The sequence below is a fragment of the Heterodontus francisci genome, chromosome 35 (genome assembly GCF_036365525.1).
Source record: "Heterodontus francisci isolate sHetFra1 chromosome 35, sHetFra1.hap1, whole genome shotgun sequence".
NCBI classification, from domain to species: Eukaryota; Metazoa; Chordata; class Chondrichthyes; order Heterodontiformes; family Heterodontidae; genus Heterodontus; species Heterodontus francisci.
In genome coordinates this window covers 52,799,721-52,822,967 of record NC_090405.1, presented here as the reverse complement: position 1 = coordinate 52,822,967, position 23,247 = coordinate 52,799,721, and the positions used below count along the sequence as shown (strand labels likewise).

At 47.0% G+C, this 23,247-nt stretch overlaps 1 protein-coding gene across 4 annotated transcripts in view; it reads left to right on the top strand.

Annotated features, from left to right (window-relative positions):
- crtc3 (CREB regulated transcription coactivator 3) overlaps positions 1–23,247 on the top strand; it is a 79,788-nt gene that overhangs the window by 7,762 nt on the left and 48,779 nt on the right. For all 4 annotated transcript variants that reach the window (XM_068015610.1, XM_068015609.1, XM_068015611.1 and 1 more), the window contains exon 2: positions 17,819–17,947. In XM_068015610.1, coding sequence (XP_067871711.1) covers positions 17,819–17,947 — 129 coding nt within the window. The remainder of the gene's footprint in view (positions 1–17,818; positions 17,948–23,247) is intronic.

Sequence of the window (23,247 nt, the reverse complement as noted above, 5' to 3'; positions counted from 1 at the left end):
AGGGAGAACTTGCAAACTCCGCACAGGCAGTACCCAGAATTGAACCCGGGTCGCTGGACCTGTGAGGCTGTGGTGCTAACCACTGCGCCACTGTGCTGCCCTCTACCTGCATACTAACTTTTTGAGATTTCTGTACCAGGACACCCAGGTCCCTCAGTACCGTAGAGTTCTGCAGTCTCTCTCCATTTAAATAGTATACTGCTTTTTTATTCTTCCTGCCGAAGTGGACAACCTCAAATTTTCCTGCATTATACCCCATTTGCCAAATTTTTGCCCTCTCGCTTAACTTATCTATATCCCTTTGTAGACTCTTAGGTTCTCTTGACAACTTACTTTCCTACCTATCTTTGTGTTATCAGCAAATTTAGCAACCAATACCTTTGGTCTCTTCATCCAAGTCATTGATATAAATTGTAAATAGTTGAGGCCCGAGCACAGATCCCTGTAGCACTCCATTAGTTACAGCTTGCCAACCCAACAATGACCTTTTATCCCTACTATGTACTTCCTGTTAGCTAACCGATCCTCTGTCCGTGCTGATATATTACACAATGAGCTCTTATTTTGTGGAGTAACCTTTGATGTGGCACCTTATTAGATGCCTTTTGTAAATCTAAGTAAACTACATCTACAGGTTCCCCTTTATGCACCTTGCTTGTTAGATCCTCAAGGAATTCTAATAAATTGGTTAAACATGATTTCTGTTTCACAAAACCATGTTGACTCTGCCTGATTGTATTATGATTTTCTAAATGTCCTGCTCTTATCTCCTTAATAATAGATTCTATTATGCAGTTTGGTACCCAGAATTCGACATAGTCTTGCTGGGGCAGAACTATTGTTTTATAAAGATTTAGCAGAACTTCCTTGATTTTATACTGTATATGGGTAGAATTCTATGGGCTGTACAAGAGCAGATTTGGTGGCGTGCTGGGTGATATAATTAGAGGAGAGGTGTTTTTTTGGATTCCCGATGGCGGGATATTTTAGAGAAATGAAGTTGGTGGTGGGTTTGCAGAGTTCCGGGGTTTCCCCAGCGCGGTGGTGGATTGCAGCTTTGCATTCATTTAAATAACATGAATACTCATAACCCTATGAATAGTTACAATTCAGTCCTACCTGCCAGATTAAGTGAACGGCGAGCACAATTCCCACGCCACCTTTATCACGATTGTTTTACTGTGGCGTGCAGCAGTCGGATTTGTGCAGTTGAGTCTCGGGTCTCTGCTGTTCTTTCTTTAACTCATCCACAAAACTAACGCCAGCATTGTAATGGATTAGAAAATAGGCGACAGGTTTAGATAGAGGATCTGGATCGGCGTAGGCTTGGAGGGCCGAAGGGCCTGTTCCTGTGCTGTAATTTTCTTTGTTCTTTTGTTCTTTGGATGTTTGCCTGCTGGTGTGGCACCTGCAAGGGTGAATCTTCTCAGGGGATGGCAGCAAAGGCATGGAGGCTAGGGGGCTGCATGGAGGATCAGGGCAGGGTACACAGGAAGGGTGGGGTGGAGTGGAGTTGAATAGTTGATGCTGAAGCTGCCTGTTGTCAGCTGCTGGGGTGGTGGGTGGATTAGGTCAGTACTGTGTGAAGATATTTGGTAAGCACCTAAATCGAGGGATGAGCGCTGTCAATGTGAGGGAACTCTGGGGCAAATTGAGGGTACTGGCTAGCAGAGCGAATGGTCACAGTCAATGGGGGAAAATGGATTCTCTAGGGGGAAAGGTCAAGACTAAGTATTTGACAACTTAATATGGAGGGGAACGGGACTTGGCAACAACAGAGGAGGATCAAGGGTAAGATTCAGCATGTCAATAGTACAGGAGTAGAAATAGGGCAAGGGATAACATGAATGAATTGATAATTATACTGTGCACGGTAATGGTAACGGAGGGAAGGGTCGTGGTAACATTGGATGGGTCAAGGGTGATGGGTTCAAGCTGGAAGGTTGCGGGAGGAGGTTGGAAGGTGGGGAGACTTGCCCTGAATTCAACGCGAACCATTTTCTTCAACAACAATGGAAACCACGTAGACACTCAAGGATTGCAAGGAGAGTGGGAGGAGACACGCAATAGTAGATGTGTCTTCTATCTGGCTGCAATTTGAAGGCAGATATAAGGGAGCTGTTCATTGCCTCAATGTTTCAGCTCACGAGCAACAGAGGGCTGAATCGCCACGCTCTGCTTATTTATTGTTCAGAAAAGCCACAGCGACATAGGTCTCATACAGGACAAAGAGAGAAACTAAGGAGGGCTCTTTTCCCTCAACCCTCATTCATGCCCAAGTGCCAGCAACATGCAGAACAGGAAGGTGAGGCTACTCCGAATGATAATATCAGGAACGGCCTTATCGAAGATGGGCACTGGCACGTCTTTGCATCCTCAGGACAAGGACAAATTGCCTACAAATATCAGCGAGGCAATGCCAGAGACACCTAAGGATGTCACATGAAATGGTTACAGAAATTTGAAGGATCCTGCAGCTGCTCGGCTTTGTTGGGAATCTCATGTCAGATGCTCTCAATGTGATTGCTGCACTCAATTTTTTTTTCCAGGGATCCACGGGTGACATATGTGGCATCTCGCAGTCTGCAACCCACAGGTGCATCAAAGAGGTGACCAGTGCCCTTTTTCGATGTGCCAATGGTTTCATCTACTTACCTGTAGACGAGGACAGCTAAGCAGCAAAGTCTGCAGCCTTCAGCGCCATCACTAGGTTCCCTAGAGTGCAAGGGCTGATCAACTGTACTCACGTGGCCATTAGAGCTCCCTGGGACCAGTTTGCTGTATTTGTGAATGCAAAGGCTTCCACTCTTTAAACGTGCAACTGGTTTGCGACCACAGGAGAAGAATCGTGCATGCTTGTGCACGTTTCCCAGGGAGCTGTCATGACTCGTACATTTTGAGGAACTCCCAGCCGCCAGCAGTTTTCGAGGAACCAGCCAAAATGGACGGATGGATCCTGGGTGACCAGGTTTTACCCCCTTTGTGCCTGGTTGATGACACCAGTACGTCATCCCCAAAGCGCTGCTGAAGAGAGATGCAATGCTGCTCATGCATCCACCAGATCCATCATCGAACACACCATTGGCATTCTGAAAATGCAATTCCATTGCCTTGACCGATCTGGAGGGGCTGTTCAGTACACGCCACAGAGGATGTCACGAATAATCGTTGTCTACTGTGCCTTGTACTTAGACGCAGCAACATTCTGCAGGCAGAGGAACAGCATTCCTCCTCAGGTGAGGGTGACTATGAAAAGGGTGAGGAGGCGGATAACAATGCCAACAATGTCATCATCGATATGAGGCCATGGAGAGACATCCAAGGGATATCAGGGAGAACCTCATTTATGCACGTTTCAGCTAACAGTAATCCACATTATCAAGGAACGTTGGGAGGAGAAACATAACAGTTGCCCACTGAAATTCCCTTTTGCATGAGGTCTTATTCACCTCTGCAAACTTAATGAAGCGTGTCTGCACTTTCATGTGATTAGCATTTGAAATCGTCTATGGGCGATGATAAATGCGACGACACTCCACTGTAAGCAGCGTTAAGTTATGACTGCAGAAACTCAATAGTAGGGCAGGAGTGGAAAAAAGTGAATAATCATCAATAGAAAAACAGCCATCATTGAAGACTGAAGGCTCAAATGTCAATGAGAAATGGACACTGGACATTTTCTGAGATGCTTTGTAAACATCAATGCATTCCTGCCATAGGCCTGCAATAAACATCTTTGTTTCCATCTGAAACCATGCAGAAAATTAATGAATGGATCAAATTTTAAATGAAATAAAGACATATTGAAAAAAATCTTTATCACAATCTATACATTACCCGTGCCACCTTTGTGCTCAAAACTGTTAAAATTTTATTTTTCTCCGATTACGCCCAGGTGTTACCCCAGCATTAGCAGCTGAGGTGAAGGCAGTCTGCCCAGTGCGCTGCCCCGTTGCTATGGATGACCCATGGCGTGCATCCTCTGGAGGAACGGGGCCTTGACGGTTCCATCCTACTGGGGGTCTGCAGTAATGGTGCTTGAGAATCCCCCATCTGCTGGAGGTAAGGGGGTCAATGTCAGGGTTAGGACGAGACGCCGCTTACCATGGGGGTGTCCTGAGACGAAGGCCCCGGGGCAGCTGGCACGTGCTCCTCCTCCATCTGTGTGCATGGTGGCACCTGCCTGTCTCCCTGAGGGGAAGGAGCACTCATGGGGAGATCCAGGTTCCTCGTCTCCCTCTCGCTTAGACACTACTGCATGGAATCCACGGCAACAGCGATGGAGTGCAGGTCAGATCGCATGTGGCTCAAGTGCTGAACCAGACTCACCATGGAGCTCGCCAGATTCTCAACTGACGAAGACACGCGCTCAGATGCCTGAGACATGGCAGACGTCATGGCTTGCATGGACTCCTCCATGGCATGTGCAAAGTCACGCATGACCTCAGGCATCTCCGACATATTTTCCACATGGCTTTGCTGCACATCCAACAGACTTCTCGTAGCAACAAACAGAGGATCACCTGAGCATGGGAGTGAGCAGGGGCCTGGTCCCCAGCACTCCTCCAATTGTCAGGGGACCCAGCTGGCAGATGTTCCTTCAGCTGCAGGGATGTGTCTGTGGCATAATCACCAGCTTGTAACCCTGATTCTAATCTTAAACCCCCTGCAGACCATGTGAATGTATCTCCGGTGGTGGAGATGGAAAAAGAGGCAGATGGTGGTGTACCCTCTGGGGCATTGGTGGCTTCTTCCTCCCCAGAGGAGGATTCTTAGGCTGTGTGTCATTCTGTGACTCGAGTGCGGGCACCTGTAGTGGAGACACAAACAGAGGCACTTTAAGCATCTAATGCACATGAGCTCTCACAATTTCCTTTAGTGTTCACATATGGCTGCAAGAGTAGAGATGACATTTCATCCTTATGTCTTGTGGCTCCTGCCTCGCCATCTCCGCTCTCTCTGCCTCTCCATCTCCGCTCTCCCTGCCTCGCCATCTCCGCTCTCTCTGCCTCTCCATCTCCGCTCTCTCTGCCTCTCCATCTCTGCTCTCGCTGCCTCGCCATCTCCGCTCTCCCTGCCTCGCCATCTCCGCTCTCCCTGCCTCGCCATCTCCGCTCTCCCTGCCTCGCCATCTCCGCTCTCCCTGCCTCGCCATCTCCGCTCTCCCTGCCTCGCCATCTCCGCTCTCCCTGCCTCGCCATCTCCGCTCTCCCTGCCTCGCCATCTCCGCTCTCCCTGCCTCGCCATCTCCGCTCTCCCTGCCTCGCCATCTCCGCTCTCCCTGCCTCGCCATCTCCGCTCTCCCTGCCTCGCCATCTCCGCTCTCCCTGCCTCGCCATCTCCGCTCTCCCTGCCTCGCCATCTCCGCTCTCCCTGCCTCGCCATCTCCGCTCTCCCTGCCTCGCCATCTCCGCTCTCCCTGCCTCGCCATCTCCGCTCTCCCTGCCTCGCCATCTCCGCTCTCCCTGCCTCGCCATCTCCGCTCTCCCTGCCTCGCCATCTCCGCTCTCCCTGCCTCGCCATCTCCGCTCTCCCTGCCTCGCCATCTCCGCTCTCCCTGCCTCGCCATCTCCGCTCTCCCTGCCTCGCCATCTCCGCTCTCCCTGCCTCGCCATCTCCGCTCTCCCTGCCTCGCCATCTCCGCTCTCCCTGCCTCGCCATCTCCGCTCTCCCTGCCTCGCCATCTCCGCTCTCCCTGCCTCGCCATCTCCGCTCTCCCTGCCTCGCCATCTCCGCTCTCCCTGCCTCGCCATCTCCGCTCTCCCTGCCTCGCCATCTCCGCTCTCCCTGCCTCGCCATCTCCGCTCTCCCTGCCTCGCCATCTCCGCTCTCCCTGCCTCGCCATCTCCGCTCTCCCTGCCTCGCCATCTCCGCTCTCCCTGCCTCGCCATCTCCGCTCTCCCTGCCTCGCCATCTCCGCTCTCCCTGCCTCGCCATCTCCGCTCTCCCTGCCTCGCCATCTCCGCTCTCCCTGCCTCGCCATCTCCGCTCTCCCTGCCTCGCCATCTCCGCTCTCCCTGCCTCGCCATCTCCGCTCTCCCTGCCTCGCCATCTCCGCTCTCCCTGCCTCGCCATCTCCGCTCTCCCTGCCTCGCCATCTCCGCTCTCCCTGCCTCGCCATCTCCGCTCTCCCTGCCTCGCCATCTCCGCTCTCCCTGCCTCGCCATCTCCGCTCTCCCTGCCTCGCCATCTCCGCTCTCCCTGCCTCGCCATCTCCGCTCTCCCTGCCTCGCCATCTCCGCTCTCCCTGCCTCGCCATCTCCGCTCTCCCTGCCTCGCCATCTCCGCTCTCCCTGCCTCGCCATCTCCGCTCTCCCTGCCTCGCCATCTCCGCTCTCCCTGCCTCCCTCCTCTCTTGCGATCCTTGCCGCCACCTCCTCAGTTGTGGTCAGCACCCTGCTGTCAGGGACCCTTCTTTCCGTTTTAGCATGCTCACACGCTGCATTTATTCTGCAGGAGACAGTGCAAATTTAATGACATGGCAAAAAATGCATCACAACCATTGCAACAGTGCATCAACATTACTCATTTTGCAGGGTCTTTCGCATGACACATCCAAACACATAAAAGATTCACGAGAATGGTTCCAGGGATGAGGAACTTCAGTTATGAAGATAGATTGGAGAAGTTTGGACTGTTTTCCTTAGAGAAGAGAAGGCTGAGAGGTGATTTGATAGAGGTATTCAAAATCATGAGGGGTCTGGACAGAGTAGATAGAGAGAAACTGTTCCCATTCACGAAAGGATCAAGAACTAGAGGGCACAGATTTAAAGTATTTTCTAAGAGAAGCAAAAGTGACATGAGGAAAAACTTCTTCACGCAGCGAGTGGTTAAGGTCTGGAATGCGCTGCCTGAGAACGTGGTGGAGGTAGGATCATTGGAGCATTCAAAAGGGAATTAGACAGTTAAATGAAAAGGGAGAATGTGCAGGGTTACAGGGAGAAGGCAGGGGAATGGAACTGAGGGAATTGCTCTTTCAGAGAGCCGGTGTGGACACGATGGGCCGAGTGGCCTCCTTCACTGTAACAATTCTGTGATTCTATGATAAACAATGCCAGTCTTCATCTTGGCACAAAGTCATTTAGTGAATGGGACCAAGGCTGCTTACACATTCCACTGCATTCCTTATGTACCCTCTGTACACGGAGCCAGGGAGGAAAACAATGAAGTTGCTTTGCGAGGAGCACTTACCCTCGACAATCTGAGCATGTCATTGATCTGCTGGTGGTACTGAACCCAGGTTCTGCGTGTCACCCCGTGGTTCCAGACCGCCTCTGCTCCTTCCATCCAGGCCGCATTGGTGAGGCAGGAGGGTCTTTGAGCTCCATCTGCAGAAAAGAGGACCTCCTGCCTTTCCCTGACAACCTGGAGGAGAACTTGCAGGGAGGCGTCACTTAACCGTGGGGCAGGTCTCTGCCGACTGGCTGATATCTGACTCACTTTGCTGCAGGGAAAATAAATGATGTGGAGTTGGTGATTTTTACAAAATAAGGGAGCAAAAACATTTTGATTTAAGTAAAACCTTCAATTTAGGTTAATCTGAAGAGACTTGCATGAAAGGAAGGCTGCTGATCCTTGAGCCTGTAAACACAGAATGTTTTATATCTGTGGCAGTCATGGTGCTTGGGCCAATGACAGCGGGTTCCACCAATGAAAGGCCACCCCTGCCGCTTCTCCCACATGTCCCCCGTGACTGTCACTGCGTGATTCATTGACATATGAAATTGCGTGTGAAAGGGAAATGCGGCAGAAGCGAAAGTTATGCAAACTTCCGGTCCTGCCATCGGGAATGCTGCGGGACTCATAAGCTCCCAGCCTATGTCTCTATTTATAGAACCCAGGATCACGTGTGCTTTATTGCACTAGGGACCTGCCATAGCAGAGAGAGGGGTAACATTAATATCACTCAACACAGTAAAACACCCCAAGGCATTTTGCAGGTGAGGTTGGATGTCAATTTTGGGAAGGGCGTTAAGACAATGACAAAGTGTGGTGGCTGATGGCTTTGTCATTGAGCCAGGCATGGTGGGGAAGGATGGAATCGGAGAGAGACATGGAGATGGCGAGTGCACAGGGCTGGATGAGTTTGCCTTTTAGTGTTATTTGCCTGGAGGTTTAATCCCTTACAGAAATTTTACAAATGTGATTGGTATCCCATATGCTGTTGATCTTTTAAAAACAACTTTGGTGAATTTTATGCTCATTAAGATGAAGGCTGTTAATGCTGCACAATGGAGCATACTTTGGTACTCATTGTCAACATCAAACACTCCCAGGACAGGGATAGCACAGGGTTAATACAGAGTAAAGCTCCCTCTACGGTGTCCCTATCAAACACTCCCAGGACAGGGATAGCACAGGGTTAATACAGAGTAAAGCTCCCTCTACGGTGTCCCTATCAAACACTCCCAGGACAGGGATAGCACAGGGTTAATACAGAGTAAAGCTCCCTCTACGGTGTCCCTATCAAACACTCCCAGGACAGGGATAGCACAGGGTTAATACAGAGTAAAGCTCCCTCTACGGTGTCCCTATCAAACACTCCCAGGACAGGTACAGCACGGAGTTAGATACAGAGTAAAGCTCCCTCTATACTGTCCCAAAGAAATGTCTCCGCACCAACCTCAGAAGATCTCCTGTTCCAAAATGTGACGACGTTCCACTATCTGCAAAAGCCACTTTACGACCTCTGAATAAGTTTGCCTGTTCACCAGAAGTGTTATGTGCTGCCGCCCAAATTCATTTCACTTGGGCTCAGTACTACCATTGGACAAAAGAGCCTTTCATTCCATCTATTGGGGCTGGATTTGAATGTTGATCCCAGTGGTGAAAGTCTGCTCAATTTGACCTTGCATGTGTACACCTTGTAACAGAAAGACATTATTTCTGATGGAGCCCTTTGCACCTTACTCAGTTAATGGAAGACTCGGGCTTTGTGTAGTGAAGGGGATGTGTGACTTTAAAATTGGACCTGACTCAGTAAGTGATTAATGTGGTGAGTGTGATTATTTGAATAACTGGCTGCACTGTGAGCCTTATTTTTAACACCAGCACTCGGGGTAGCATTCACCATCATTATAATTGTACTTCAGTGCTTGTTATAAAATGGGTAGTTAACTGGATTACAAATGAATGTTCCCTCCTCCTCAGCTGAAAGCTTACTGAGTTCTAGTCCCACAGATAGCAGTGACCACTGGGACCTCAATTAAATGGTCATTCTTTAACTGTAGCTGTGTTAGCAGGCTTTTCGACTGTTGGAGCGTCATAGTCTGATCCTGACATTAACAGACACACACACACACAGAACACAAGGTTCACTAGACAGGGCTCAGGGTCCCTGAATGAGTTTTCCCTCTTCCTGGCCTTTTCTGACACTACCAACTGCTGCTGCAGTGGAGATCACACAGACCAGAGTTTCGTATCTGGAACCTTCTGGTCTGTATGGCTCAGTTTGCACGTTAAGTTAATGTTTCATTGCTTCCAAAATCAGCTGTAACTTCAGTTTGCTGGGGGTTGACAAGTCAGAATTTAGGGAGCTAGGTAAGAAATTAGCAAGCAGGGTCTCAGAAGTAGCAATCTCCAGATTACTCCCAGTGCCATGTGCATGTGAGTATAGAAATAGAAGGATAGGGCAGATGAATGCATGGCTGGAAAGATGGTGCAGGAGGGAGGGCTTTAGATTCCTGGGACATTGGGACTGGGTCTGGGGGGGAGATGGGACCTGTAGAGGCCGGACAGGTTGCACCTGAACAGAACCGGGACTGAGTTCCTTGCGGGATGTTTTGCTCGTGCTGTTGGGGCGGGTTTAAACTAGTTTGGCAGGGGGATGGGGTCCTGAGGGTAGACTCAGCTGGGACAAAATCAGAAATGAAAATGGACGGCAGAAAATGAATGGATGAATCTGGAAGACAGAGGAAACAAAGGTTAGGAAATAAAAAAAAGAGTTTGGTAGTGCTCAAGGTTATCTTTTTCAATGCAGGGAGCACAGCAAATAAAGCAGATGAGCTGAGGGCATAAATAGACACGTAGCAGTATGATATCATATCTATTACAAAAACATGGCTTAAGGAGGGACAGGAATGGCAGCTCAATGTTCCTGGTTACAGGGTTTTCAGATGTGATAGGGAGGGGTATAAGAAAGGAGGGGGAGTGTCCGTTTTGGTCAGAGAAACTGTTACAGCTGTGAAGAGGGGTGTTACGTTGGAAGGTTCATCAAAAGAGGCCATATGGATTGAGCTAAGGAACAAAAAAGGGGCAATCACACTGCTAGGAGTGTACTATAGACCCCCAAACATTCAGACGGAGATAGAAGAGCAGATATGTCGGCAAATCTCTGAGAAGTGCAAGAACAATAGGGCAGTAATAGTAGGGGATTTTAACTACCTCAGTATTAACTGGGATAGTTTTAATGTGAAAGGAATTGAGGGAGCAGAATTCTTGAGGCGTATTCAGGAGAACTTTTTTGCCCAGTATGTAGCAAGTCCAACAGGAGAGGGCGCAGTTTTAGGCTTAGTTTTAGGAAATGAAGATGGGCAGGTGGAAGGGGTTGCAGTGGGAGAGCATTTTGGTGATCGTGATCATAATTAAGTCAATTTTAACATAATTATGGAAAAGGACAGAGATAGAACAGGAGTTAGAGTTCTCAGTTGTGGCAAGGCCAGTTTTACTAAACTGAGGAGTGATTGAGCGAAAGTGGACTGGAAACAGCTGTTTGAAGGTAAATCAGTGTCAGAGCAGTGGGAGGCATGTGAAGGGGAGATTTAAGGGGTTCAGAGTAAACTTGTTCCCACAAAGAAAAATGGTGAGTCGGCCAAATCTAGAGCCCCATGGATATTAGATTAGATTAGATTAGAGATACAGCACTGAAACAGGCCCTTCGGCCCACCGAGTCTGTGCCGAACATCAACCACCCATTTATACTAATCCTACACTAATCCCATATTCCTACCAAACATCCCCACCTGTCCCTATATTTCCCTACCACCTACCTATACTGGGGGCAATTTATAATGGCCAATTAACCTATCAACCTGCAAGTCTTTTGGCTTGTGGGAGGAAACCGGAGCACCCGGAGAAAACCCACGCAGACACAGGGAGAACTTGCAAACTCCACACAGGCAGTACCCGGAATCGAACCCGGGTCCCTGGAGCTGTGAGGCTGCGGTGCTAACCACTGCGCCACTGTGCCGCCCAAGATAAGATAAGATAAGACAGAAAAGGAAAGCTTATGTTCAACACTGAGAACTCTACTACAGAAAGCCGAGAGGAGTACACGAAGTGGAGGCGTGAAATCAAGAAGGAAATTAGGAAAACAAAGATTAGGCATGAAAGATTATTGGCAAGCAAAATCAAGGTGAACCCAAAGATGTTTTTATCAATACATTAAGAGTAAGAGGATAACTAAGAAGAGAGTAGGGCTCATAAAAGACCAAAAAGGTAACCTATATGTAGGGGTGGAAGATGTTGGTGTTGTTCTTAATGAATACTTTGCGGCTGTCTTCACAAAACAGGGGGACAATGCAGATATTGTAGTTAAGGAAGAGGGATGTGAAGTATTGGATGTGATATGCATGGGGAGAGAGGAAGTATTAATGGGATTAGCATCCTTGAAAGTTGATAAATCACCAAGGCCAGGCTGTTAAAAGAAGCAAGAGAGGAAATAGCAGAAGGTCTGACCATCATTTTCTGGTCCTCACTGGATACAGGTGTGGTGTCAGAGGATTGGAGAACTGCTAATGTTGTACCTCTGTTTAAAAAGGGAGTGAGGGATAGACTGAATAATTACAGGCCAGTCAGTCTAACCTCAGTAGTGGGCAAATTATTGGAATCTATTCTGAGAGACAGGATAAACTGTCACTTAGAATGGCAGAGATTAATCAAGGATGGTCAGCATGGATTTGTTAGGGGAAGATCTTGTTTGATCAACTTGTTTGAATTTTTTAAAGAGGTAACAAGGAAGATTGATGTGGTCTACATGGATTTCAGCAAGGCTTTTGACGAGGTCCCACATGGCAGACTGGTTAAAAAAATATAGTCCCATGAAATCTAGGGAAATGCAGCAAGCTGGATACAAAATTGGCTTCGTGGCAGGAAACAAAGGGTAATTGTTGACGGGTGTTTTTGTGACTGGAGGGCTGTTTCCAGTGGTGTTCCGCAGGGCTCAGGACTGGGTCCCCTGCTTTTTATGGCATATATTAACAATTTGGACGTAAATGTAGGGGACATGATCTAGAAGTTTGCGGATGACACAAAGATTGGCCGTGTGGTAGATAGTGAGGAGGATAGCTGTAGGCTGCAGGAAGATATTGATGGTCTGGTCAAGTGGGCAGAAAAGAGGCAAATGGAATTGAACCTGGAGAAGTGTGAGGTGATGCATTTGGGGAGGTCAAACAAGGCAAAGGAATACATGATTATTGGGAGAATACTGAGAATACCTTAGAGTGAATGTCCACAGATCCCTGAAGGTAGCAGGGCAGGTCGATAAGGTATCTTTATTAGCCGAAGTATAGAATATAAGAGCAGGGAGGTTATGCTGGAACTGTATCACTCATTGGTTAGGCCACAACTTGAGTTCTGTGTGCAGTTCTGGTCACCTCGTTACAGAAAGGATGTAACTGCACTAGAGAGGGTACAGAGGAGATTTACGAGGATGTTGTCAGGATTGGAAATTGCAGCTATGAGGAAAGATTTGATAGGCTGGGGTTGTTCTCCTTGGAACAGAGAAGGCTGAGGGGAGATTTGATTGAAATGTACAAAATTTTGAGGGGCCTGGATAGAGTGGAGGTGAAGGGCCTATTCACCTTAGCAAAGAGGTCAGTGACTGGGAGGCATAGATTTAAAGTGATTGGTAGAAAAATTAGAGGGGAGATGAGGAAACACTTTTTCACCCAGAGGGTGGTGGGGGTCTGGAACTCACTGCCTGAAAGGGTAGTTGAGGCAGAGACCCTCAACTCATTCAGAAGGAGTCTGGATATCCACTTTAAGTGCCGTAATCTGCAGGGCTTTGGACCAAATGCTGGAAGGTGGGATTAGAATGGGTGGATCGTTTTTCAGCCGGCACAGACATGATGGGCCAAGTGGCCTCTTTCTGTACCTTAAACTTTCTATGATTCTTTGTCTTTTATTAAAGGAGGGTGGATAAAAGGAAAATTGCAAAGAGCTGGAAATCTGAAATGAAAACAGAAAATGCTGGAAATGTACAGCAGGTCAGTCACCATCAGAAAGGTCAAAGACCAGTTAAAGTATCTGGCCTGGATCCTTCATCAGAACTGGCCAGTTCCACACTTCGAAAGTAAACCTGTCTCTTCCCTGACAGAGCTCTTGTATATTTCAACTAATCGCTGTTTTCATTGAATGAATAGTTTCTGCAATTGGTTGTATATTTGTATATTGTACCGTAGCTCTGTACTCAGTGTAACATTGCTCTGCTTTACCCGACTGTATTTTACTGATGCTGCTAGGAAAAAATAGAAAAACTTAATATCGTACTTTTCACAGCCTCAGATTGTCACCAAGTGCTTTACAGTCAGTTCAGCACTTTGTAGAGTATGGTCACTGTTGTAATGTAGGAAATGCAGCAGTTAATTTGTCTACAGCAAACTCCCACAAACAGCAATGAGATTATGACTGGATAATCTGTTCTAGTGATGTTGGTTGAGGTATAAATATTGGCCCCATGGCACCGGGGAGAGCTCTTCTGCTGTTCTCTAAAATAGCAGCCAAGGGATCTTTTAAGTCTACCTGACAAAGCAGATGGGGCCTCGGTTTTAACATCTCATGTGAAAGATGGCACCTCTGACAGTTCAGAATGAGGCTTAAACCCATGACCTTTTGACTCTGAGGTAGGAGTGCTACCCACTGAGCCACAGTTAGGAATGCCTGGTTGGATCTTTGCCATGTCATGCCATGCAATTCTCAATTACATAAGAAGGCACAGAAATGTACAGGTGAGTAGTGCAAGGTTCTGAGTCAGTGACAGCTTGATTGCGTAGGAAGCTTGCAAAGCGCGGGCTTGGTGGAATGTACTTTAGATAGCAGCAGTGGCATCGCCTATGATGGGGTGGGGACCTGGGCCAGCAGTCACATTCCCAAGGAAAGCACCTCTGACAGTGCAGCATGCCCTCAGGGTTGCCTCTATTCCTGGATTGGGACTTCACTCACGATCTTCTGACTCCTAAGACATGAACACGACCACCTAAGTGCGGTCACTTAATATCTCAACTCTCTGTTGTGATCAGTTGAAGGGGATTACTGTTTTTGACATGTTAAGATGACGCATGTCTGAATGGCACTGATCAGTTGAGAAAGAGCAGGTTTTACACAAACGTGATGAGCTTGAGGGTGAAATGTTTTTGGCAAGTTACCAATGTACAAAGGTCATATCCAATATGAAAACAAAAACACCCGCTTAAATTTTTCTTTGTTAAACCTTTTCATGGGATTGGCTTCTGCTTTTAACTGCACTTGTAAAGAATTGACCCCTATGTTGCTCACACACACTGCAGCAGGTAATTTGGTTTTATGCCTGCTTTGGATTTGAAGCAGTAGTTACTCTCTGTCCCCCTCCCCTGGCTCTTGTTAAAAACTCTGCCTGAAGTATTCTTGAGCAGTGCAGCCCAGGAAAACCAGTGGTTTTCAAATATTATTTCTTGGATGTGGATGTTGCTGGCAAAGGCAACATTTATTACCCATCCTGATTTCCCCTTGAGAAGATAGTTTCAATACACACAATGGCTTACTGGCCCCACTTCAGAGTCACCCACATTTGTCTGGGACTGGAGGCACGTATAGGGCCAGATTTGATCAGGACGGCAGTTTCCTTCCCTGAAGGACATTAGTGAACCAGTTGGGTTTTTGTGACAATCTGTCGGATTCATGGTCACTTTCACTGCTGCCAATGTTTTATTCCCAGATTGTTTAAACTGAACTCAATTTCTCAAACTTCCCATCGTGAGATTTAAACTTCAGTTTTCTGGATTATTATTCAAAATGTCTGGATTATGAGCTGGTAACACAACAAGCATTTTTTGATTTATTTTAATGACCTGGACTTGGCTCTGGAAAACGACATTTCAAAGTTTGCAGATGACACAAAACCTGTAGTAAGTTGTGAGCAGGATAATAATAGACTTTAGGAGGACATAGACTGGTGAAATGGACAGACACATGGCATGTTAAATTTAATGCAGCGAAATGCAGTTTGGAAGGAAAAGTGAGGAGAGGCAGTAGAAACTAAATGATACCATGTTAAAGGGAGTGCATGAACAGATATACCTGGGGATTCACATCCACAAATCTTTGAAGGTGACAGGACAAGTGGATGTAGCTATTTTTTTTAAAAACAAGTTTACGAAGGTCCTTGTCTTTATAAACCGATTCATAAAGTAAAAAGCAAGGAAGTTATGCTTTAACAGTCACTGGTTAGACCTCAGCTAGAGTATTGTGACCAATTCAACAACTTGTATTTAATATCGCACCTTTAATTTAATAAAACATCCCCAGGCACTTCTCAGCAGTATTTATAAAGCCAAAGGATGTCAAAGCCATGGAGAGGTTGCAGGGGAGGCATACCAGAATGTTATCAGGGATGAGGAACTTCATTTATGTGGAGAGACTGAAGAAGCTGTTGTTTTCCTTACAGCAGAGAATGTTAAGAGGAGATTTGATAGCAGTGTTCAAAATTATGAATGGTTTTGATAGAGTAAATAGGGAGAAACTGTTTCCAATGGCAGGAAGGTCAGTAACCAGAGGTCACAGATTTAAGATAACTGGCAAAAGAATCAGGCGAGATAAGGAAAACATTTTTTTACACAGTGAGTTATGATCTGGAATGCACTGCCTGCAAGGGCAGTGGAAGCAGATTCAATAGTAACTTTCAAAAGAGAATTGAAAGAAAGTTTGCAGGGCTATGGGGAAAGAGCAGGGGGAATGGGACCAATTGGATAGCTCTTTCAGAGAATTGGCCCAGGCATGATGAACCGAATGACGACCTCCTGTGCCGTATGGGTTTATGAACCACTGCAGGATCTGATCTCAGCAAGAGCACAACAGGATGCTCAAATTAGCTTTAGAACTTTTAGGAATAAGAAAATTCAGCCAGTGTCCCCGCTCTTGATTGCAGTCCAGTAAATTCCTTCACCCTCTCCACTGAAAAGTAAACATTGGCAAAGGCAGGGTCAGGTTTGGCTATGATGCTTCCTGCAGTCGAGTAGCTTGCCCAACACTAGCTGTCTGGTTTCAGAGTGCCCACTTGAACGTGATTGCTGGAGGGCATCAGGTGCTGGTGGAACCATATCCCCAGGTTGGGGCCACGCGTCCAGGAGCGAAGGAGCCAGATTGTCCTGGGCGAAGGAAAACCAGTATTTCTCTGCTCAGTTTGACCAGTTTTGTAACACTGCACAGTGGCTTCATGAGGTTCAGCTAACGTGAATGCAACAGAGATTTAATTTTTTGTTAAGTTGCCTGTGTTCTGTGTAATCATTTACTGAGTCCTTGCAGATAACCATTGCAAAATATTCTTGTTCCATGTATTTGACTCATGCAATTGATGTAGAACAGACAGTCTTGAGTAATAATAAATCTGGTTTCATGGTTATTTGGGCAGCTTGCCACTTACTGCAGCATCACTGATTTTGTTATACGTTCCCTTGAGACCTGCATTTATGTAAGCACCTTTCTACATCCTCTGAAAACAAAACATGCTAAAGCACTTCAGATGCACCAAATTGAACTGAATACCAATTTGGACTGGAGGACGGTATATAATGGGGTTCCCCAGGGCTCGGTATTAGGACCACTGCGTTTCTTGATATATATTAATATAGCACAAGTCTTCAGTGCTACAGCCAGAATGTTGTCCGGGCCCATAGCCTTTGCTGTGTCCAGTGCCTTCAGCTGTTTCTTAATATCACGTGGAGTGAATTGAGTTGGCTGAAGGCTGCATCTTTGATGCTAGGGGCCTGAGGAGGAGGCCTGAGAGTGTGATGGTGACACATTCAATCTTGGCTTTCAAAAGGAAATTGGATAATTATCTGAAGAGAGAAAGGTTTGCAGAGCAATGGGGAAAACGTGGGGGATTGGACTAGCTGAGTTGCTCTCACAGAGAGCTGGCATGGACACGACGGGCTGAATGGCCTCCTCCTGTGCTGTAACCATTCTATGCTTCTATGAAGGCAAATGCAGCAGCCATTTTGCGCAGAGCAAGATCCAGCAAATAGTAATTTAATGAATAACCAGTTAATGTGCTTTTAGTTGAGGGATGAATGTTGGGCAGGTCAAAAGGGTGTTCTAGAATTTGTTGGCCAATGTCTGAATGGGTGTTATGAGCTGTTGAACACTTGAGTCTCCCTCTCGGAGGGGAGGAAGGGGGGCAATTTGAAGGAATGAATTAAGAATTCACAAGAAGTGCATTGAGCTACATTTGTGCCTCGCAGTGGCATCCAAACTACACCACATGGTCCCTGAGCACTGAAGTGCAACCTGGTTCGATTTACGCTTAATTCGTATTGCCTGGTTTGACCTGTTGGTTTAGTTGAAAAACTGGAACACTCTGTCTACATAGTATAGATGCTTTTAAAGGGAAGCTAGATAAGCATAGGATGAAGAAGGGAGTAGAGGGTTATGTTGATAGATGAAGAAGGATGGAGGAGGCTCGAGTAGAGCATAAACAGTGGCATCGACTGGTTAAGCCGAATGGAATGTTTCTGTGCTGTATATTCTATGTAATTTTATTTCCCAATAACTCCACTGACAGAATTGTCATTGATGTTTGAGCAGTGCAGGTCACTCGAGATTGACTCTGTTTTCTGATTGCTCCTAGGTACAGTTCCACAAACTACAGCACTTGCATTTGGCACAGACTGGGGCGCAGTATTATGGAGGATCGCAGTATTATGGAGGATCGCTACCCAATGTCAATCAGATTGGAAATGACACAAATGATTTAGAGGTAACTGCACTGGGGGCCGACCACTGACTAGTAGAATCCCATATCCTTGCCCTGATTTACAAATGGCTCCTTGGACTACGTCCCAGCCCTGCCCTACTGTTATCAGCTCGACCTGCCTCTGGCATTCTCTCTCTCCACCTGCACCCCCACCCCCCTTTAACCATCAGTGGCACAGGCCTGTCAACCTGTCTGGATCTCTGTCTCTTGTTCCCCTCTTAACTCTCGCACTGCTCCTTGGCATTTGTTTCTTCTCCATGAGGACATTTTCTGTATTCCAGATGTTATATTAATATAAGTTATTGTTTTACTTGATCTCTGTGGTTCTGTAAGTTACTGGGACAGTGATTTTTCTGAAAGTCTTTCCAAAATTATTTATTGTTTGTAGTTAATTTGATTTGTATTTTTTTTCTTCTCTCTCCAATTCCCTCCAATGTTCACTCCATTTCTTCTGAAGATGCAGTATAGGGCCAGTATCTTGCCTACTGCTCATTTTCCCTGCAGGTCATTGAACCTAGGTAGTTCCCTGGATAGTGCAAAACTACTCCTAATTTGGCTATCTCGGTTTGAGAGACCACAACATGGCCTATGTGGGAAATGCATAATTGTCAAACTGGTGCATAAAAGAGGATTCCTCTGTTAGGTCTGAGGCACCTTATTGCAAAAGTGTAGAGAGAGTTTTATTCTGTATCTAGCCTGTGCTATATCTGCCTCCGGAGTGCTTGGGATAGTGTCGAGGGAGCTTTACTCTGTGCTAACTCGTGCTGTACCTGCCCTGGGAGAGTTTGATGGGATGCTTCATTCCCTGACACTAACAACACTTGGCTTGAAGAAGACAAAAATTTATAATGTAAACACAGCGGATCTGCTGAGTCAATGTTTTAATGATCCTGTTTGTATTAATATCTGAGTCATTTTGAGATTGTAATCTAATCTTGTGGATCAGTTGACAGTTATGAACTAATTGAACTTGGCTCGAGTGGGTTGACAGCACCTCGCTGATTAGATTACTGTGCAGTAGTCATTTCCGGGTATCAACGATTCTGTCTGCACTACATGTCTGTGCTCCATAATTAATGGGCATTTCAGGGAAACTTGATTCATTACATCCGCACCATCCCCATACTCATTTGACTTGTATCTGAAACCCAGTGCAGTAATTATAATTTTATGAAACATATCTTCAGTACTTGAAGTAAACTGCAATGGCTTGCTCTGATGCAGGATTTTAATTGATGGAGAAAAGATACGCGTAGCGTTAGAGTCTCTGACTCAGGAGGTGGAGGATTTGAACCCCACTCCACAGTCCCTGTGAGTGGAGACTGGAGTCCTGACTCTGACTTTTGGGTTGACATCCAGTGGGATGCCCATTTCCAGTGGGAGTGTGTGACCACAAAACCCTCCCTCCTTTTAGGAATGCCCTTCCCCCCCCCCCCCCCCCATTCCTCCCCTATCGATAAACTGGTGTAAAGATGGTTATAATTAATGGAAGGAATGTTCATGTCACAGCCTGTCAGACTGTTGATCAGTTCACGAAGCCTTCCAGCTACATCTCGCTGTTCTTCAAGGGAAGAATGCAAAGATATCAAAGCAGCAAGTCTTTATTGCTGTTAAGAGATTGGGCACTGACCACTGGGTTTTGTAATGTGGGAAGAGATGCCATGAGGCAGAGGGGGGAGAATTGCTGAATTCAGGGCCTGTTATAGCCGAGCCAGAAGAATACGCAGAGATCCAAAGTTGGAAAACTGTACAATATAAGCTGGACTGAAATAGGTTAGAGAGGTTGAGCAAGGCAAAGCTTCAAAGGATTTGTAAATAATGGTAAAGCGTTTGAAACTAATGTCATGTGGGATGGGCAACATTCCTGTAAAGCTATGGGGAGGGGGGGGGGTGGTATGGGCAATATTCCTGTAACGCTATGGGGGATGGGCAGTGTTCCCTTAACACTATCGGTGGATGGGCAGCGTTCCCGTCACACTATTGGGGATGGGCAGCATTCCCATAACGCTATAAGAAATGGGCAGCGTTCCTGTAACTCTGAGGGGATGGGCAGCATTCCCGTAATGTTATGGGGGGGGATGGGCAATGTTCCTGTAATGCTATGAGGGGGATGGGCAGCGTTCCCATAACACACTGTGGGGGATGGGCAGCATTCCCGTAATGCTATGGGGGGATGGGCAGCGTTCCCGTCACGCTATGAGGGCATGGGCAATGTCCCCGTAATGCTATTGGGGATGCTGTAACACACTGTGGGGGATGGGCAGAGTTCCCGTAACGCTATGAGGGGAATAGGCAGCGTTCCCGTAACACACTGTGGGGGATGGGCAGCGTTCCCGTAATGCTATGAGGGGATGGGCAGCGTTCCCGTAACACACTGTGGGGGATGGGCAGCGTTCCTGTAACGCTATGAGGGGAATAGGCAGCGTTCCCGTAACACACTGTGGGGGATGGGCAGCGTTCCCGTAATGCTATGAGGGGATGGGCAGCGTTCCCGTAACACACTGTGGGGGATGGGCAGCGTTCCTGTAACGCTATGAGGGATGGGCAGAGTTCCCATAACGCTATGAAGGCTTAGGCAGAGTTCTTGTGATGCTATGGGGGGAATGGACAGCATTTCCATAATGCCGTGGCGGGGGAGGGGGTGGGCAGTGTTCATTCCCAAGTTCTGGAACAGCATTAGAATCTGATATTTTTTGAATTTGACACTTGAAGTTTGGACTAACAAGTTTTTTTTCAAACTTGCCAAAAGCTGATCAGTGAACACAATTTTGAAAATCTGGTTGAGTGTATCAGCATTTGTGTTTGTCCTTTTCAGGGATAAACCCCAAGTGTTTCCACTTGCTAGGCTGGGTCAGTTGGAATCTCTTCCACCAGTTGGGGAGCAAATGGAGGAAGGGAGGATGCACAGCTCAGAGCTGTAGGGGCTGGGGTGTAAGGTTGGAAGAGGCTGCCGGGTGACCGATTGGGCCACGGTGGATATGATGCAGGCAGATGAATTTTGTCTGAATTGCACTTGGAGCAGGATGGGAGGTGAGGATAGTGTTGGGAAACATCATTCTGGAGGCAACAAAAGTGTGAAAGGGACATCGGAGGTAAAACGATGTCAGGTCAACAGCAGGCGAGGTTACAGATCTGGAACTGAATGATCTGGGTGCAGAGTGGGCGGTGTCAGCTTGGGGGACTGTTTTTAATTAGTGGTATTTTTCCACTTAAGACTTGACGTCAGGCTGATCTGCAATTAAAGGTGGAGTTAATTTTTCCGATGACTTAATACTGTGTCAAATAATTCATGTACTTTGAGTCAGAAATGTGTTCTGTTAAGTGACACCAGTAGCAAATATTTACGGAGGTGAGCGGATTCATGGTGTCTCACTGAGCAGAGGCAACATGTAATTCAGCCACGCAGACTAGGAAAGGACCCAGCTTTGATCCCCAGTCTGTGCTGAGCTAGTTGACCACAGCTGGTGGACTGCAATTGAACTTGGCAACCTAGAAAGGGGAAAATAAGTCTTTGGGAACAAATTCCTGAGCGGCATCCAGTAGAAAGTCTGCATGTTGGACGAAGGCATTATCAGATTCGATTGTGATACTTCCTGTGGTGGAATAGCCTGCTTACCTTTACCGTTAAGGCTCACATCTGAAGCATGGCCGTCTGGTTGAGGTACCAGAGGGCACTTGGTGTCCTGCTGTATTGCAGGAACTTCTGTAGGAAAAGAAAGAGTAGGAAGTTGAAAATGGGAAGGGAGTGTTTGGCACAGGGAGTGTTTGGCACAATTACCTCCAGCCACATCAAATGAGTTTTACTGCATCAGGTTAAATTTGCTTACATTGGATTCCAGTATTCGGATCGTTATGATTTAATTTACTTAAAGTGGACTGACTGGGCAGTCCGGGTGTGTGTCTAGAGTGAGAGAGAGAGGGGATTGAGGCATGTAGTGAATAGGTGGGATTGAGGGATGTGGTGAATAGGTGGGATTGAGGGATGTGGTGAATAGGTGGGATTGAGGGATGTGGTGAATAGGTGGGATTGAGGGATGTGGTGAATAGGTGGGATTGAGGGATGTGGTGAATAGGTGGGATTGAGGGATGTGGTGAATAGGTGGGATTGAGGGATGTGGTGAAAAGGTGGGATTGAGGGATGTGAAAAGGTGGGTTTGAGGGATGTGAAAAGGTGGGTTTGAGGGATGTGGTGAATAGGTGGGATTGAGGGATGTGGTGAATAGGTGGGATTGAGGGATGTGAAAAGGTGGGATTGAGGGATGTGAAAAGGTGGGTTTGAGGGATGTGAAAAGGTGGGTTTGAGGGATGTGAAAAGGTGGGTTTGAGGGATGTGAAAAGGTGGGTTTGAGGGATGTGAAAAGGTGGGTTTGAGGGATGTGAAAAGGTGGGTTTGAGGGATGTGAAAAGGTGGGATTGAGGGATGTGAAAAGGTGGGATTGAGGGATGTGAAAAGGTGGGTTTGAGGGATGTGAAAAGGTGGGTTTGAGGGATGTGAAAAGGTGGGTTTGAGGGATGTGAAAAGGTGGGATTGAGGGATGTGAATAGGTGGGATTGAGGGATGTGAATAGGTGGGATTGAGGGATGTGAATAGGTGGGATTGAGGGATGTGGTGAATAGGTGGGATTGAGGGATGTGGTGAATAGGTGGGATTGAGGGATGTGAAAAGGTGGGTTTGAGGGATGTGAAAAGGTGGGTTTGAGGGATGTGAAAAGGTGGGTTTGAGGGATGTGAAAAGGTGTGGCTGAGGGTTGGGGGATGTGGTAAGAAGGCGGGTGGGTGAGAGTGATTTCTAGCTGATCTGTGAAAATGGGTCAGGCATGTTAACCTAGTGGTTTTCAATCTAATTGCTCCACTTTTAACTTCCCTCTCCTTATTTTCTAATGAAGATAATTTATGGGAGCTGTAAATTTTGGTGACTTTCTGATGTTCAGAGTCTGACGGATGACGGGTACAACATGTATTTGTCTTGTGACTACACTATCAATTAAACCATGGTGATTCGAATTGTGAGACATAGAGAAGCTGAGCTGGAATAAATTGTTCAAAATAAACAGAGCGTGTAACCAGGAGTCTCCGATTCCAGCTCTGCAGAGAGGAAAGCAGACAGATTAGATTCACAAAGTGGCACAATCTCTTGGGGGAGGGGGAAGGGGGAGATACCGTGTCAGTGAATTCACAAAGGAGTTAGATAGTGTTTCAGTTAAAGGTGTGCTGTATGGGTATGCAAGAGAATATGCAGTGGGTGGGTGAGACGGGGTAATTAATTTTGGCTGGGCCTTTCCATTCTGAGAAGTTGATTGACT